At 46.5% G+C, this 18,214-nt stretch overlaps 1 protein-coding gene across 9 annotated transcripts in view; it reads left to right on the top strand.

Annotated features, from left to right (window-relative positions):
• Positions 1-18,214, top strand: part of MAP7 (microtubule associated protein 7) — a 733,773-nt gene that overhangs the window by 442,252 nt on the left and 273,307 nt on the right. For all 9 annotated transcript variants that reach the window (XM_085611524.1, XM_085611525.1, XM_085611526.1 and 6 more), the window contains one exon: positions 11,555-11,718. In XM_085611524.1, coding sequence (XP_085467650.1) covers positions 11,555-11,718 — 164 coding nt within the window. The remainder of the gene's footprint in view (positions 1-11,554; positions 11,719-18,214) is intronic.

The following is an 18,214-nucleotide window of genomic DNA, read 5'->3' as shown; positions in this document are numbered from 1 at the left end:
TCATCCTCGACATTCCTGGCCACACCCACATCACTGCCCACCTGAAAGACCTGCCCTGGCTCCCAGTCAAGAAGAGGATCACCTTCAAGCTCCTCACCCACGCCCACAAAGCACTACACAATCCCGGACCAGCATACCTCAACAAGCGTCTCACCTTCTACACCACGAACCGCCAGCTTCGCTCCGCTGACCTCTCCCTCGCCACCGCCCCACACATCCACAGGACCTCCACCGGCGGTAGATTCTTCTCCTACCTCGCTGCCAAGATATTGAACACCCTCCCCACATAGCTGCGACAGACCCAAGACCTGTGGACCTTCAGGAGACTTCTCAAGACCTGGCTGTTCGAGCAGTAGCTGCACCCCCACCCCCCGATCAGTACCTTGAGACCCTCACGGGTGATTAGCGCGCTCTACAAATAACTGATTGATTGATTGTTCGTGAGGTGAGAGCGAGGCCCTGGGTAGTTGCCCACACTGTTCATGCCTAGCTCCGGCCCTGTTCTACCAACGAAGTTGCTAAAACGGTAATCTCGCTTCTGCCCTACAGTGGTCGAAGTGGGAGAAGGGAGGGGGGGAACGGCTGGGAGGTAGGGTCTGGAGGTCACAATGCGCCCCTACTTTTTTAATTTTAGAAATACAGTTCCCGTACATCAGTTAATTCCGGTACTTGAAATGCTTCAGCTGAAATGGGATTCCTGCGCTCTGACACCGACGGAGAGGCAGACAGCTAAACAAGCTTCTCTCAAGGGTGCCTGCTGCCCGAAATACGCCTACATCTGCGCAACTTGTCAATCTGCAAATATAAAGGGTGCCTGGAAGCCGGCATTTGCTTTAATTGATGGAATCACTTGAGGCTTCCTGATGACCCATTTATTCTTTTTGAGAGGTATTGTAAGGGAGCTTCTAGCTCAGCTGTGAAGTGTGTGCTTTGAAAAGACAGTTATGAAAACAAATTGCACTACTTACAGTCTAGGTATTACTGAAATCTATATTTGGAAGCACTTTTTGTCTTAAACCTTACTGCACATTTTGTAGCAGTTTAACTTAGCCTGTGCATAAGGAAAGTTTAAAAAAATGACTTTCATATTCACTGTGCTTTCTGTCACCGATTAGGACTTCGTAGCACTAAACATACACTAGTCACTTCCATACATGCCAACATTTTAGAAGAGGGAAGTGGGAGATTTGAAAAAAATAATCAAGAGAATGTATTTCTCCCATTGACTTCTATTGAAGGCGAGGCAATTTCATGCGAGAGAAAACCTAAATAAAGCCTTTTCCGACTGCGGAAATCAGGAGTCTCCTGCCTGAATCGGTTCTATTGCCATGAATGCTATTCGCCACTGCACCAACCAGGATTCAATTCTATGGCTCTCTGGTGCAGTGCATTAACTAATAAAGATTTAATAATGTATGATATTGCATTTCCGACAGATTAAATTACTTGTGTTTCCTTTTCATTTAGGCTGTGCGTTATTTTATATGTAGTTGCCTAACGGTAAAAGACCCAAAAAAGTTACAGAATATTTTTTTTTTTAGCCATGCTTTTGACCACACCCCCACGCTCACTCAACCTGCCCCCATTGCGCTCAGCATCACAGTTCTCATACTTTTGGTAAAGCACTTAGCCTACTGCTGCCCTATACAAGTAAAAGTCTTTAAGCAGCATGGGCCATTGGGAAGTCCTTAATGGAAGAAACACATATTCAAGAGATTTCTGTAGCACATGCAGAGACGTCTTAAGACATGGTCAAAGTGGGCTCCGGTCCAGGGTCCCTACCTTCAAAGGGACCCTCCCATTAAACTTTCAGGACAGCTTCCACACTGTCAAGCGTTAACAAATATCCAGTTTGTTTACTTCTTTTTTTGAACCAGCACAGGCTATCTGTCCAGTCCAGCTCCTGCCTGAGAGAGAGACTTAAATAAAATACTTATTTTATTCTAGTTTGATTCAGCAAGCATGTTAACCTTTCAAAGTGCATAGGTGCAGCCTTGCTGCACAGTCGTTTGTCTATATTCTGTATGTGGACATTTGAGTACAGATTTACAAACCTTTCACTCAGAGCAGCAAGCCAACTTGCTGTGCTGCTTGAAAGAGAGAGGGCAGGAATGTGCCATATTGCGCATTACTGCACTCTCTCTGTGCTTGTGCACAGAATGCTGCCCAGCACTAATGCAAGAGCCATGATGCAAGGGTGCCTGTGTTACAGGCAGGATTGTTTTTATGCCGGAAAGGACACCTTCCTGCAGAAAAATAATGCCTAGAGCCTTTTTTTCCCTCTTTCTATGTGTGCTGCAGAATGAAAAGATATATGACTTTGATGCATGTTTTTAATTCGGGGAGGCTTGTTGTGGGAATCACATGTGAATAAGTTGAAAAACAGCTGTAAATGAGTGTAAACTGTATAATAAATCTCTTGTGTAAGTTTAATTGTAGCCCTTGACCATATGTTCCATGTAAAGCGAGTAGTTTCCATACAACTATGAGTGTTTTGAGCTACGTTTTTCACCTCTAAGTGCTCCTAATTAATTGTTCATGAAAGGTGGTGACGTCTGGAGAACTTTCAAGGTTACACTACTCCATGGCATGGCAATCTCTATATCTGCCTCTCTGTCCCTCAGTATTTTCATGCTGCTTGCCTTAACCTCCTCCTTCCTTCGTCCCTCCATAGGATTCACTTTCCCTAAGCTTCTCACTTTGTGTTCTTGAAGACCCCCACTCAGCCTGTGTCCATCTGCCCCAAACTCCTCACACAGCCGTTTCATGTGAAACAAGGTCCTCAATCCGTCTGATCTTGCCCCCATGCTTTGAGAAATAATAAAAATAGGTCCTGAGGAAAAAAGAAAGCCAAAGATTAAGAAGACAAAGACATTGATCAGAAAGAGTGAAAGAAGTAAAAAATTAGTAAGATGAAAAGAAAAAAGCGGAGAAAGAAAACAATAAAAGATGAGAGGCATAAATAAGTAAGCAATAAGACTTACACTCACAAACCGTTTTTGTGAATCAGAACCATTGACTTTCCTTTTTTCTGGATATATTAAGCATTATTAGAGAACTGCTTGCGAAAATATTGTATTGTAATTGCATTTATATAGCTCTTTCTACCCCTGACGAGGTGTCAAAGTGCTGTGTCGCAAGTAGCACACTACTCCGGAGCCCATAAACGATTCGTGGGGAATTAGTATAGTAAAATATTAAATTAGTTTAAGTGGTGGACATGTTAGTCTGTTATTTGGATTGAAAAGGATAGTGTAGGGATAGAAGAGGGAAGGATTTAGAATTGTTTGTTTTGTAGCTCCTAGTAGTAGGAGTAGCACCACGGAAGTAGAGTCAACATGTCATACCCAATAATACAACTTTAGGCTGAAGTCCACTCCCAACAAAAGACTAAGAGACTGAGATGGCTTCGTGTCGGTTTGTATTTTTTGTTATGTTTGTAAGGCCTCAGTGTTTCAAGTGTGAGTGTTTGGCCTTAATCGTTCTGCCCAGAGACTACATGCACTCCCCTAGAGACCCACAATTTAAGACTCCGGGGGAAAAGCCAGATAGACCGATCTGTATTCATCCTACTTACAGATTAATGAATTTAATGGTCCTCTAGTGGATAAACTGTGAACGAGTTCTTGCCGTCCACATTTGACCACAATGTTTGATCCTGAGAAAATCCTAATAACCTCCCTGCCCATTGGTTCTTCCCACAATGGAAGAGTTTAAGCTAGCTTCTGTTTTCAGAGCTATATACAATTGTGAACATTTGCATCTAGACCAATCGCTGCTCAGTGATTGACTCACATCGCTACCTCTTGCGACATCCCGCTTCCACCTTCCCTCAGAAGCAAAGGTGTAGTACCCATGCAAAAAACCACAGCACTCAAATTAAAAAAATTCTTCTACAGCGTATCAGTTAACAAAATTGAAGTTGTCACCAGAAGTTGAGTTACACAACCTTTGTCACAGAAAGTGGCATCTGTCAAATGAGCAGAAAGTGCATCACACCCAAGACCAGTGTGGATCTTTGGTGTGTACAGATTAGCTGCTCCCTGCTGCAGAACCACTGCATGAGGCCTTCTGTAGCATATGTGTCTCCTGAGCTCCCCTTGCGCAGCAGAGTTAGGAGCAGAGCCACATCTGGAGGCAAGGGTCAAACCCTCCTCAGCAGGTGTGAGATTCAGACTGATGAGTGCGAGCTCAATTTCCAAATGTGTGGCTCTTACTCAAAAGGAGTGAGAATTGAAGCTCCTGAAAATATATACATTGGTATAACTTTTCATCCAAAAGCACACCACTCCCCAAAAGCCCAGAGTTTTCAGGAAAGTGGGATGCTGACCTGCTGTCAGGTGAATTACTAGCTCACTTGGGCACCCTCCTGGTGCAAGGTCCAGCAGTGGATGCTCTGATTGATGGTGAACACACCACTGTCGATAGGCTTCAACATCAAGGCAAGTTGTTGCCAGACAGCAAGCTTTGAGCTCCTCCTCCAACCACAGGGAACTATGTCCATCACTTCAACTCACAATATTTGCTGTACTGTATGAAGGCAGCAGACACCCTCCATCAGTGAACGAAAAACCTCTAAACTGCCCCCTTCCTGCCATTGAGGAATTTGTCATTTACCCATCCCAACCCACTGTGGGTTCTGGCACCCCTCATAGCCCAAAAAGAAGTTTTGTCCTGTAGTTTCAAGCTGCCTCAATTTAATGTACCAAAGAGGGGCACTTTTGTTTTTCACTGTGGGACCTCTTTTTAGGTCTCGCCTAGCGTTGCAGCGCACATGCGCTTCACGGTCTGTGAGGCATATTGTAGTAGGGTATGTTTTAGAAGTGGAGTGGAAGCCCCGCTCATCTTTTTCATTGGCTGGTGTCATCGTCCATGGTAAACGCTGGATTCCAATTGATAATGAGGCTTTTTAGTCCTGCCTTGCTACAGCCCTGTGTCCTTTTGGGGCCTCCCATGGGATCATTTACTTGCGGCATTACACGGTCTCCTTCATTAGTCGGTAAGCACACACTATTTATTTAGAAAATAAACACTGATGGAGACAATGGCGGCTGCAGCGCTATGCGCTCTATAGTGTATGTTTTTTAAAAATTACTTTAATAAGCGCGGTGCCCGCTAGGGACACCGCGCTCACTTTATTTATATTTTACATTTATGTTGAGCACGGCGTCCACTTCAGGAACACCGCGCTGTGTTTATATTTTTGTACTTTACAACTGAGCGTGGCGCCGCTTCAAGGACACCGCGCTCGTTTTTTAAATATATTTGTTTGACTTTAACACTGAGCACAGCCCCCGCTTCAAGGACCCCGCACTCAGTGATAAAGTAAATAAAAAAAAAGAGAAAAAAAAAGAAACCGAGCGTGGTGTCCTTGAAGCGGCGCCGCGCTCAGTTTTAAACTTAACCATTTGCAATGCAATTGGACCTCTTGCATTGCAAATGCTTGTTTTCTTATATGAGGTGGACACAGGACAGCTAAAGCACTTACAAGGCTAGCCTTTAGAAAGGGTTGGGTTATTTATCGGGCACCCAAGACACTGCCCTTGTCAGCTGGATGCCCATGACGTGAGTTGGTGACCTGTACACGAAGCAGGCACCTAATGGGCCACATGTGAGTGTTGGCATTGACACCCAGGTGTGGCGAGAGCCAACGATGCCTTCTGTGACCCGTCGCTGCTCGCTGTGTTTGCCTTGGCACTGGCCCTGTGCTTGCTTCCTGTGTCGACGGCATGCTCACACTTTAGAAATTGCCACAGGGTTTACGCGGTGGAGTGGTGGAGTCACAGGGGAGTCCACACTGCCTCAGTTTCATCACACTCTCCTCAAAGAGTGTCTGTGGACACAGGCCTCCGAGCGGACGTCGTGTTGGGTTGTTTATGGGGCACCGCTGCGCGTGCACTAACCGCATCAGGTATACACTGGTCTGTCACCCTCTGCGCAGCTCCCCGAGGCCTGGCTGCGCGTGCTGTGCACTGTTTCTAGCTCTGAGCTGTACACTACAGAGGTCTCCTAGGCACAGACTGCGGACCCTTCAATGCTTCATTGACTGCTCTGCGAACATTGGCTTGAAGTGAGATGACGTGCACGAGTGAGCCCCTGCCTCAAGCACTCTCGCTAGCACTTTCACTTCTATCACTAAATAGGCTTTAACATTAGTACCGACCTTTATAGGAGTGGGAATATTTTAATTAGAAGAAATAATGCCTGTTCGCCTCCCCCCTCATTCCTATTCCCCTCCCCCTCATTCCTATTCCCCTCCCCCTCATTCCTGTTCCCCTCCCCCTCCTTCCTGTTCCCCTCCCCTCATTCCTGTTCCCCTCCCCTCATTCCTGTTCCCCTCCCACTCATTCCTTTTCCCCTCCCCTCATTCCTGTTTCCCTCCCCTCATTCCTGTTTCCCTCCTCCTCATTCCTGTTCCCCTCCCCCTCATTCCCTTTTCCCTTTCCCCTCGTTCCTCTTTTCCTTTCCCCTCATTCCTCTTTCCCCTCATTCCTCTTTCCCCTCATTCCTCTTTCCCCTCATTCCTCTTTCCCCTCATTCCTCTTTCCCCTCATTCCTCTTTCCCTTTCCCCTCATTCATGTGTCCTTCCCCTTATTCCTGGGTCCTTCCTCCTTATTCCTGTGTCCTTCCCCCTTATTCCTGTGTCCTTCCCCCTTATTCCTGTGTCCTTCCCCCTCATTCCTGTTTCCCTCCCCTCATTCCTGTTTCCCTCCCCTCATTCCTGTTTCCCTCCCCCTCATTCCTGTTTCCCTCCCCCTCATTCCTGTTTCCCTCCCCTCATTCCTGTTTCCCTCCCCTCATTCCTGTTTCCCTCCCCTCATTCCTGTTTCCCTCCCCCTCATTCCTGTTCCCCTCCCCCTCATTCCTGTTTCCCTCCCCTCATTCCTCTTTTCCTTTCCCCTCATTCCTCTTTCCCCTCATTCCTCTTTCCCCTCATTCCTCTTTCCCCTCATTCCTCTTTCCCCTCATTCCTCTTTCCCTTTCCCCTCATTCATGTGTCCTTCCCCTTATTCCTGGGTCCTTCCTCCTTATTCCTGTGTCCTTCCCCCTTATTCCTGTGTCCTTCCCCCTTATTCCTGTGTCCTTCCCCCTCATTCCTGTTTCCCTCCCCTCATTCCTGTTTCCCTCCCCTCATTCCTGTTTCCCTCCCCCTCATTCCTGTTTCCCTCCCCTCATTCCTGTTTCCCTCCCCTCATTCCTGTTTCCCTCCCCCTCATTCCTGTTTCCCTCCCCCTCATTCCTGTTTCCCTCCCCCTCATTCCTGTTTCCCTCCCCCTCATTCCTGTTTCCCTCCCCCTCATTCCTGTTTCCCTCCCCCTCATTCCTGTTTCCCTCCCCCTCATTCCTGTTTCCCTCCCCCTCATTCCTGTTTCCCTCCCCCTCATTCCTGTTTCCCTCCCCCTCATTCCTGTTTCCCTCCCCCTCATTCCTGTTCCGCTTTCCCCTCATTCCTGTTCCACTTTCCCCTCATTCCCGTTCCCCTCCCTTCATTCCTCTGCCCTTCCCACTGACCCTGTCGTAATGTAGGATGGCCATTCTGAAGATTTTTAGTCTCATAGGGTCCACCAAACACCAGTGCACTGCAGTCTCTCCGAGTGTGAACAGCGTCTCAGTGCCCCTCTGTGAAAAAGCAACATTGTCTCTAAGAAGGAGGAGTTAAAAGGGCAGATTTACAGCCATTATAGAGTGAGTTAATAAATGAGTACATTTGTAAAGTGTGGAAGAAGCCTGAAGACTTCATGGCGCTGTGAATTGCTAGAAGAATAGACACAGTAGCATCCAGAGCCCCTAGCAGAATATATAAGTTGTCAAAGCTTCTCTAGAAGATTGCCCATTTTTCTCTAAATGTAGAGAAACAGAGAGCATTCCACGACAAGCGCTTGCAATGCAATAGGTCTCGCATTAATGCGAGTTTAAGTTATTGGCTTTGTAAATGGCAGTGCCTTTTATTTATGTTTTAAAAACCAAAACATGAATAAAAGACATTGTCATTTACAATGCCATTAGCTCAAACTCTCATAAATGCGAGACCTATTGCATTGCAAATGCTTGTTTGATTTTGTGCCCAGGCCTGTTTTATGTCCCAGTCTGCCACTGGGACGTACAACTACACCCCACCCTATCATTACTAAGGATTGGGGATCAAGTGGAAGGAGGGCACTGCATAGTTATTGGAGCAATGAACAGTATTCAGAGTAATGAAAATTACCAGCAAGTAATCAGAGCATTACCTTCTCAACACTTCCTTGTCCTAGTCCCTAAGCAAATGGGCCAGAGCGGTAAGCAACCCAACCTGATCCCCAGCAACGCACACAGTTTTCTGAAATTACCAAGATATAACTGAAATAAAGAGTACCGCAACTCCCCAGAGGAAGCTTAGTCTGGAGCAATAACTACAAAGCTTGCAGTCCAGTAGCCATGTACCCTGAGCCCTGAAATCTAGCCAAAGGTGGAGATGAAAGCAGAGGGCGCACCCCGGGAAGGAGGTTGAAAGACATTCTGGAGAGAGATACCCCAGGCCCATCCCAAGAGACAACCAGAAAATGAATGGATTGACCATCCACACAGATGGAATGGAATAGTCTTAAACAAGGGAGATCACCACCTCAATATAGCGTAAAAGCAGTACATCCTTTCGAAATAGTCCCAACAGTGGCAAAAAGGGCATCTTGAAGCCAGTAGACAGAAGACCCTGACGGTAAACTTGCACCACACGGTTACAGCAAGGTGATGCCAAGCCAGCACTGCTACTGACCAGGTCAGGAAAAGGGGAAGCTAGTGCCCAAAAACACAAGTTGAGTCCCCAAGCGAGCTCCCGAGTAAGTCTATGTCCTGCCTGAACCCAGAATAAAAGATAGGTTTGGCACGTATCTGCCCTGCTGTAATGTGAGAGACACACACACACACTCACACTCTCTCTACATTTCACCCTCATCCCTCCAGGGGGCATCCGAGTGAGCAGCTGCATTCAACAAACAGCAAATGACAAGAATTCGAAATACACCGCCTTAGCACCACACAGCCCGCAAGACAAGCAGGGGCACCCATCCTACAAGCCCCTAACTCAGCACAAAGCATAGACCGAAGCCTAATTCCAGCTCGCAACCGGGGAACAAAAAATGGAGGAGAGCACACCTGGCATTTAGGAGGCAATAGTGCAACTCGATGAGCTGGCACATCTCCCACCTCAAAAGAGAGCCAGGGAAAAGCAGGGCATGGAAAACAGTAGAAACACACATAGCCTTCCGCATAAGCCCAGCAGGCAGGCAGAACCACACAACTTCAGAGTCCACAAGTCCTAGCTCACGAACCCCAAGCCAAGCAGGGAGCACAGTGGGAAGACTAGGCTGAGCCCGCGCTTCCTCCTCCCAGAGTACAGGTGTGTAGTCACCTCTGCACTTTAAAAGGAGCTCCTGTCCAGCCACTGTAATGTTTCAGGACCCAGTGTTGAGTCAATGGCCACATTTTACTACTTAGGTGATCATCACCTACTACCCTCTCAACCAAGTGAAGCAGGAACGTGCCCAGAGAAGTGCAGTCAGAGCTTAGTTGCCCAATACATAGATACACAGTCAACAAGGAGCCCAAAGCCACCCAATAAGGGGCTCAGCTCATGTCATTTGCTAATGAGCAAAAGTATCTCCACTGACAGATGAGGAAACTGTTATCTTGAAATGTATTCTTTCCTGTGGTAGAAACTCGTACTTCAGCTAAGTATAGACAAACTAGGCCTCGGAAGCCATCTTTTTCTGCAACATTTATTTGTATCATATTAGTAAGCTTATATTTCTATGTCCCACTCGAATAAAAATCAATTGCACCTTGCTGAGAAAGTCAACAACGCGCAGACTGTTCTGAACAAAGTGTACTTAATCAAGGTCGAACCTAGCTGTCCCAAGGAAATCGTGTACAATGCAACCATTTCTGTTTTTTGTGTAGAGGCTTGTTTGCGAGAAACTCTGTGTAGCAGCATTATGAGAAATCTGTCAAATGTATTTAATTATGATGTGTCTTTTTCGCCTTACTCCAATTGGTTAAGAATCTGACAAAATGAGACATAGCCACACCCTATCGGCCTTGTCATGTTATAAACAAGTTGTTGTTGCTGCACCAACCTCCAAACTAACGAGAGAGATGGCCAAAGCAAATACCACCACTGACCTTGAAATAGTGGGCCAAGAAGGTTAGTAGGGACACTCACTACATACAACCCCTGGCACACCCGGAAGTGCCAAATGCCTGCTAGATACAAACGTCAGGGTAGAATCACAGCACAGATTAAGACTGGAAGGTCTTCCCAACTTGATCACCAGACCCGAGGCAGGCCCCTGTTGTGTTTCCTTTTCTGCCCACCCATCAGAGCCTGGCTGAACCAGTCAGCCACCAGAGGAAATAGTGGCCCGCACACTTGCTCTCTAGCTGCCCAGTGGCAAAACACAAATTGATGGGGCTCTCCCTGCAGAAGGTGATGAGATACCCACAAGACTCACGCATCTCACCACTATCTATAGGCTTTAGACTCAATGATGCCCCTGAAGTGTGCCCCCTCCCCCAACTGTGCCACAGGGGATTTAGTTACAACCCTGCAGCCACCATCTAAGTGAAACAACCCAGAGAAGAGACTGATCCGCCTGGTCCTCAGTGCAAGGGTGCACTCCCTCCTTCCCCACCATATGCACCCGGGGCTAGAAGACAAAGCTGCAAAGGCAACTGGACCCCGCCAGGGCCGCAGTTTAGTTTATGGGAAAGCAGCCAACAGAACAGGAGGTGGGGGTCGTGGGTGGGCCTCCTCTTTGTGAACCCTCCAGGCATTGTCGTCCCTGTGTGGGATGAGGGTTGGAGTCAGAGGGGAGGAAGGGAGGAAGGGAGGATAGATCCACCTTCTCGTAAGGACTAGGAAGAGAAGTGGTGGAGGAGGTAATGCACCCACATCTGCCCCAGTGGAAAATGCTCACGGTTACCACTGGTACGTGCTCGATAAAGTAAGTAAGTAAACCCAGTATCACTTTTACTCGAGGATTTCGTACTTTCAAGGGGGAAATCAGTCGTATAATCGTTGTTATAATAAGTTTTCTCCTGTACAATGACTAGTCCAGTAAGTAGCATGCTTTCTTTTGTATGTGTTGTTACACCCCCTAGTCACCACCTAGCGCCTAGTACCGGAACTCGTAGCTTCTGTCGTTTCCCTTGGATACTTTGGGGTTCCGTTTGTGAGGATGCCGGTGCTCTGTTTCCAAATCTGAGATTAGGGTGTGTGCTTTTTTTTTGGGGGGGGGGGGGGGGGATTTTGTACTGCAGCAAGAAGGAATTGGACGTTTGGGTCTCCGTATTTATTATAATTGTGCGAAGAGAGTCGCATGCCAGATGCATTGTTTTAAAAGCTGAAACTGCACAGCTAAAAAACCCTCAGCAAAACAATTTCATTCAGCTGATTGTTACTGAGTAGTTTCTTTATTACAGGCAAACGCACTTGTAAAGAAAGCTTCTTTGAAAGAGTGCCGCTTGAAAACAAGTTATTGCATTAAATGAAAATAAGCTTGTTTTATTTTATAGCTGCCAGAGAGTCTTATTGGTTAGAAAAAGAAGAAAAAGCTCGGCAACATTACGAAAAGCACCTGGAAGAACGCAGGAAAAAACTAGAAGAGCAACGAATCAAAGAGGAGAGGAGACGGGCGGCTGTGGACGAAAAACGGAAGCAGAGGCTCGAAGAGGAGAAGGTATTTGTTTCATCTCTCAGTCACTTATCATTCAAAGGAGCTCGTGGTCTCCTCTGCTGGTTGACCCAAGGCTGGCGCTACTATACAGAGGTCGTTGTTGCCTTAGAGAAATGAAATCAGCATGCCCCATAACGAGGGGACATCCTTTGCCACTTGCTGTGCCCGGGGTTTGCTTGTTTTTTTCCCTTCAAGCAGACTTGTCACTTTTATTGTCCTGGCGGCTTTTGTAGAGTAATCAACATATTTGAAAAGTAGGTGTGCGCTCAGCTCAGCCTAATGCTCTAGTATCATATGAGAAATACTAATTTGGAATAAAGACTTTTGATACAACAATAGTATCTTGGACTTCATTTCCTGGCGCACACCCACTTACGACTACAGTTTCAGGATCTGGGACACAGAGGCATCACGTAACGGCTGGTGCCAGGGTATCGTTGCGCAGGACTGAATTTAGGAAACTTGCGTGAGGTGCAGAACCTACAGTCCGCCGTTGAAGCTCGTCCTGTCTGTACAAGAAAAGCAGGGCTGTTGCCATCAGTTTTATGCTCAAATTGACTCGCTGTTATTTCCCTTGTGTGTTTCCAGTGTTCTCAGTCTTCCAATTTCAGGAAATCTTTTTCATACGAAGTCTTAGAAAAATTGCTAATACATTTTATGAGAGGTCCATATATTCTCCGACCCATTAGGGCCATGCCCCCTTTTTGTTTGCCTCATTATGTCTGCACACTCTGCCTCCCAGTGCACTCTCTGTTAGTGTATTCCCTATTGCAGTGCAGTGTCAGTGTGCCCTTCCAAAGTGTCAGCGTGTCTTATCAAATTGACCTAGTTGCACTGATGTCTGCTTGTTTTTAGAATAGTGCTAGAGGGGGTCTTAGTATTAGTGTATTTTCTGTCCCGATGTCCGTTTTTTATTTTTATTGCCTAGCTAGCCGTTGGCATGTATCTCCCTGTCACGCTGTCTGCGTGTGTCCCATTCCTTCAAGTCAGAGAATGTTCCATGCGCCAGTCTTGTTGTAACCCATTTTGTTGCTGTTTTCCCGTTCCCTGGTTGTTGTATTTGCAGACTTGAGAGTATTTGTCTCTCTATCCTATTATTAGAGTATGTCAATCAAAATGTATTGCAATCTTTATTAAAGTGATGATTGAAGGGTCCAAAAAAGCTTTGAGTAGCTTACATGCCCTCGACATTGCAGCTTTTTGGTTTTCAGTGAGTGTTCAGGTATCAAGGAGAGGTGAAGATGCGACCCAAACAGTACTATGCGGGCAATAATAGTGGTGGGTCATTGGAAATCCACATGTATGCAGAGGAGAGAGGACCCAGTGATCACAGTGAATACTGTGGGCACCTAAGTAAAGAGTCTTAAGGGGTCAGAGGCAACACAGGCACAATCCAAGGAGATTCTCAGACATTTCAGTAGGTGGTCTATTTTGTACCACCCAACGCTTGTTGCACAATTCACTGGATAACATTGGCAAACTCGCTGAGGCAGTAGCATAGGTGTCCTTTAGGTAGGTTGAGTGTAACTAACTTCCCAGTGGCCTATGAAAGCTGGTTTAAGGGTGATTTGAGTTTTGAAGACCACCAGATGAAAATAATTTTTTTTAAAAAGGAAAAGCTCATGAGGAGAAAAAAAGAAAAAAAAAATGAGGATGGGGACAGCTCCTGTGGGGTGTTCCCGCCATAGCTGCTACTGGTTACAGATACTTGTTACAGAAGTTACTGCAGCCTTGGCTTCGTTCCTTGAACATCCTGTGAAGAAGTGGGAGCATTTTATTCAAACTATAACGACATGTTCCCTGAACCTGAAACTTATTGTCAGATGATCCTGCAAATGCTTGTATAGTATCTTACTATCCTTTGAGACCACATCCATGTAAATTGTGTTTATCTTTTATTGCTAAGCCCTAAATATACTGGTACTGGTAGAAATACTTTAGTTCAAGTCATGTGAGCTGTAGATCACATGCTTTGCATACTCCTGCCATCTAGTGTTGGGTCCAGATGTTTGCACTTTGTTTTTCTTCGAAGAAGTCTTTCCAGTCATGAGGTAGGTGACTCCTCCTTTCGGTGAAAGTGCGTATGGGCATTGACTCCATTGTTAGATTGTTTTTTTCCGCCATCGGGTTTGGACGTGAATTTCTGCGCTCTGGTTCAACACCGTTTCTCGGGTTCCCCTCAGTGCGTAATCCACTTACCCTTGACGGTATTGTTATTCGATCGCGTTCCCATACTTCGCGTATCATATTGGTCTGAAAAATCTTTTTTGATCGGAAATCTCGTGGAAGGCCGTTGTGCCTAGCCACGTCGGGCAAGCTTACAGTCGATGGAACGGACTCCGTTTAAATTCTGTCCTTGGTGCCCCGCCAAGTACCAGCGCACTGACGCACACAGTGTGCAACTTGTGTCTCTCCCCGGAGCACGACGAACAAGACTGTGACGCGTGCAGACCCTTTCGATCCAAGAAGACGCTCCGTGACAGTCGGGCTCGACGTCACAAAATGCAACATCAACACAGGGGTTTCATTCCAGAGCTCTTGGGAGAAGACTCCCAACAAGACGTCCACGACACGCAAGGAGCCGAGGAAGAGGACGAGCACATTTCTGTGTCTTAAGCCGTGTCAGACATGTGCTAAGACATTCCGCAGGGTCAGCGTACCGTGAGTGGTAATACTCCCCTGCTCCAGACTCTACCTCTGCCCAAGAAAAAGGCTCCAGTTTCCCCCTCTGCCTTCGGGCCAAGGTCAGCACCGAGAACAGGTTTCCAACGCTCCGCCTTCGGTCCCGGCACTAAAACAGACGTTAAAGCCTTCCGGCTCAGGACCAAGTCCGCCCTATTCAGGCACCGAGCCGAAACAATCGGCACTGAAACCGAAGCACGTTTTGGTAACAAATCCTCCGCTATGAAAACCGTAATCATGTTCGGATCCGAGCACTTTGACGCCAAAAACATCGGCTCCACAAATTTTGGCACCGAAGCAAAAAACCTCTCCGACTCCGTCAAAGGAGCATTGTGTCGATGTCTCACCTTTAAACCTGGACCTGAAACAAAAGGAACTGGTTCTCAATCCCAAAACTGGACATATTCGTGCAAAATTGCCATTGAAACGCAAACCAGAAACAGAGGACACTTACCACATCTCTCTTAAGAGGAAACATGTTGGGACTAACTCTTCTCCTCCACCTCTATCACCTTCTTCCCCACCTAACACAAATTTGTTAATAACACCCACAAATCCACCACCACCACAATCACCTGACAACCAGGATGATGGGGATGCGGTAGACAACAATAGTCCTGATCCATGGGACGATTATAATACAGATTCTACCACAGATAATGATCCAGACTTATACCCTACAACACCCTCTCCACCTGATTATAATGTAGGGCACATAGAGTTAATTAATAGGGCTGCTGAACATCATGGAGTTCAGCTTGATAAGGAGTTACTTGAGGAAGATTTTATCTTTGAAACATTCAGTTCTTCCCATAGATCCACTCATACACTGCCTATGCTTAAGGGTATGTTTAAACATGTGGACGACATTTTAAAAGATCCTGTTCGCGCAATAATTCTTACACCAAGGGTAGATAAAAAATATAAATGTGCACAACAGACCCAGTTTATATCAAGGGTCAATTACCATTGGATTCCCTTGTGGTTTCTAATGCCCGTAAACGTGCAAACTCACAAACCTCTGGGGATGCCCCTCGTCTGGACAAGGAATCAAAATTAATAAATACCTCAGGTAAAAAAGTGGCTGCACAGGCGTATTGCCAATACTCAGGCTCTCCTAGCGAGGTATGACAGAGCGCACTATGATGAATTGGAACAATTACTCCAATTTTTACCTGATAAAGGAAATGACCCAAAAAGTGGGTCACTCGGGTCACTTGAGATCACTGCTATGCCTTCCCAAGAATGAAGAGTTGGTCAGACAGAGGTTAATACAAAGCATACATTTATTAGTAATATCGTTGCAACGGAGCCCAGTCTGACCTGTCTCCTGGGAGGACAGCCGACGGCCTGACTCCCCCAAACTCAGGGTTAACAATTTTACTAAACTCACACCTTCAACGGTCCGCCCAGGCTGGGAAATTCCAGTTCAGGCCAGGATGAACAAAGGAGGCACACAAGGATGAGTCATGTTACAGTGTCGAGTACTGGCTATCTCGACCCCAAGGCCACTCAGCCAGGGCCTACCATTCTAAGATGTGGGAACAAACACATTCAACAGTGAAGGTATGCAAAACAGATAACACATTTTAGTAGAGCAGCAGAATTTCTGCCTTGAGTTTGCAATCAGAATAGGAGGGGGCAGTAGTAGCAGCTCCACTGAGGCAAGCACCATGAGACAGAGAGCTCGATCTTCAGTTCTGACAGATAACAGCACAAATAAAAATGGCACCATCAATGCTAACATAAGAAAGTACACAGTTTGAATGTGCAATGGTAAAGCGTTTCAGGCCTAAGCAACACAGCAATGACATTTCAAATCTAACAGACCCTCCTTTTACCATTGCATGCTAAATTTTTATTAGTGCCATCAGGCAGGGTCTTTACAATTCTAAAACGCTGGAACTGAAACTCTTGAATGTATCATCTACTAATCAAGCAATGGAGTCTACTAATGTTGGCACCATAGGAGGTCAACATACTAAATTAATACTCAAAAATGCCCTTGTCTATATTGAGTTAATCCTGAATACCCTGCATTACCATGACCTTCGTATGTGTCATGGCCCTGTGCCCGTGGACGTACTTTTAGCATTGACACACAACAGGTACAGCAAGCTGGGAGGCAATGGATACATAAGCAACATGTCAGGATGATACCCGCTATAGCTATCAGGAATATGTGAATCTTCCATCCCCAGGTAGCAAACAAGCCCCAGAACCACCCTGTAAGGGACCAGGTACCATTCTCCTGAAGTATCTCTGAAGCTATCTTGTGCATTTCTGTATGGCGGAGTACACAGTGGGGATGTGGTCAGGAATGTAAACACAACAGCTACTACCAATGACGTGACAGGCCCCACCCCGCTCAGCTAAGATAACTTCTTGAACCATCCGGTTCTGAAGAGCAACAAGTCTCGTGGCCTGAACCTCTACCGTAATATTTGTCAATATTCCTGCCTTTATATTGATAACCCCCTCTACCACCCTGGTTAGTCATCTAATGTTGAGGCTGTTGGCCATAGGGCCCCAGAAGGGTAGAACACCTTTCATCGCGTCAATAAACTGCTGCAGGGTCGTGTCTGTCTGGTCTATGTCGTCCGTGTTGATCATTCTCTTAACTTGGGGGGGGGAGGGGGGCTAGGACACCTCTACGCTATAGGCGATGATTTTTGTGGTAGTTGCGAGGGGTTATATATACTGGGGGAAGGAGGTAGGAAAGGTACCACCGCCCAGAGCATCCCTTGGGAAGCCACACCTAGCCACGGGTGCCACAGACAAAATAAAAAGTAGGCGGCGGGATCAAGGGCGGACTTTTGGGTGTCCTTAATATAGAAGTGGTGGTGCATCTACTCTCTCCTACCTCTGTCTCCTGCCCCTTGAGCACAAAAAGGGGCCATTACATCTACCACCGCCAGGGGTATGGGCTTATCTTCGGTGACTTGGCGCGCTTGGAAGGATTGGTAATATTCTGATACATTGAACTGCAAGAACCTTTCTCTTCCCACCTCTGCCCTGTTCCCCTTCCTTCCTCGATCTGCTGCCCTGAGACAGGAACTCAAGAATACCCGGTCAAATTTCTCACTTCCAGGAGAAACACCAGGTGGGACCCTATGTTGAGAAAGCACATTCATCGTCAGGGAGCGGGAACTGATACCTCTTCGCTCCAGGGAGTCAGCTTGAGGAAATGAGAGGATCATACTAAGCAAGGTGAACCACCCCTCACAACTATTAACATAAGACAAGGGCATAGGCAGCAAGTACTCACTTTGATGTGTTACGGAGGGTAAAAAAACGCACACCCCACATTTTGTCGTATTATAAGCAGCATGGGCTTTATGCAATGTCTGGATAAAAACATTGTCGTTATAGGACGTCCGGGGCTCTTCCTTATGGGGTGCTAAGGTAACAAAAATATGCTTGGGGGGGGGCAGGCGTAGTGCTCATCCAGGCGTGCACAGGATATTTTTCTTCTAGGAAAAAAATCACTCCAAGTACCAATATCATGGAAAGCAATATTATTATCACAAACACTATTTTACTCTTAGTAGACCAAGAGGACCAAACTGGCCCATTTGGAGCGGAACGTGAAGCCGCAAAAGGCTGCTCCTCATCATGGATAGGGCGACCAAAGGAATACATTTTATTATTCAACGGAAAGTCTTACACTTGAAACCAATCTGGAATAGCCACAACAAGGAAACCAAATCTATCTAGTGTTCATCTGGCGTTGGCGCTGTTGAGCACCCGCGGTGGAGCTGTTCGTCCAGCTCAGTTCCTGATCCTACGTAGTAAGGCGGGAATCTCCTTCATGAAA

Source organism: Triturus cristatus, chromosome 6 (assembly GCF_964204655.1).
Source record: "Triturus cristatus chromosome 6, aTriCri1.1, whole genome shotgun sequence".
Taxonomy (NCBI): Eukaryota; Metazoa; Chordata; class Amphibia; order Caudata; family Salamandridae; genus Triturus; species Triturus cristatus.
The sequence above is the reverse complement of the archived record's forward strand: the minus strand, read 5'-3'. Positions and strand labels throughout refer to the sequence as shown.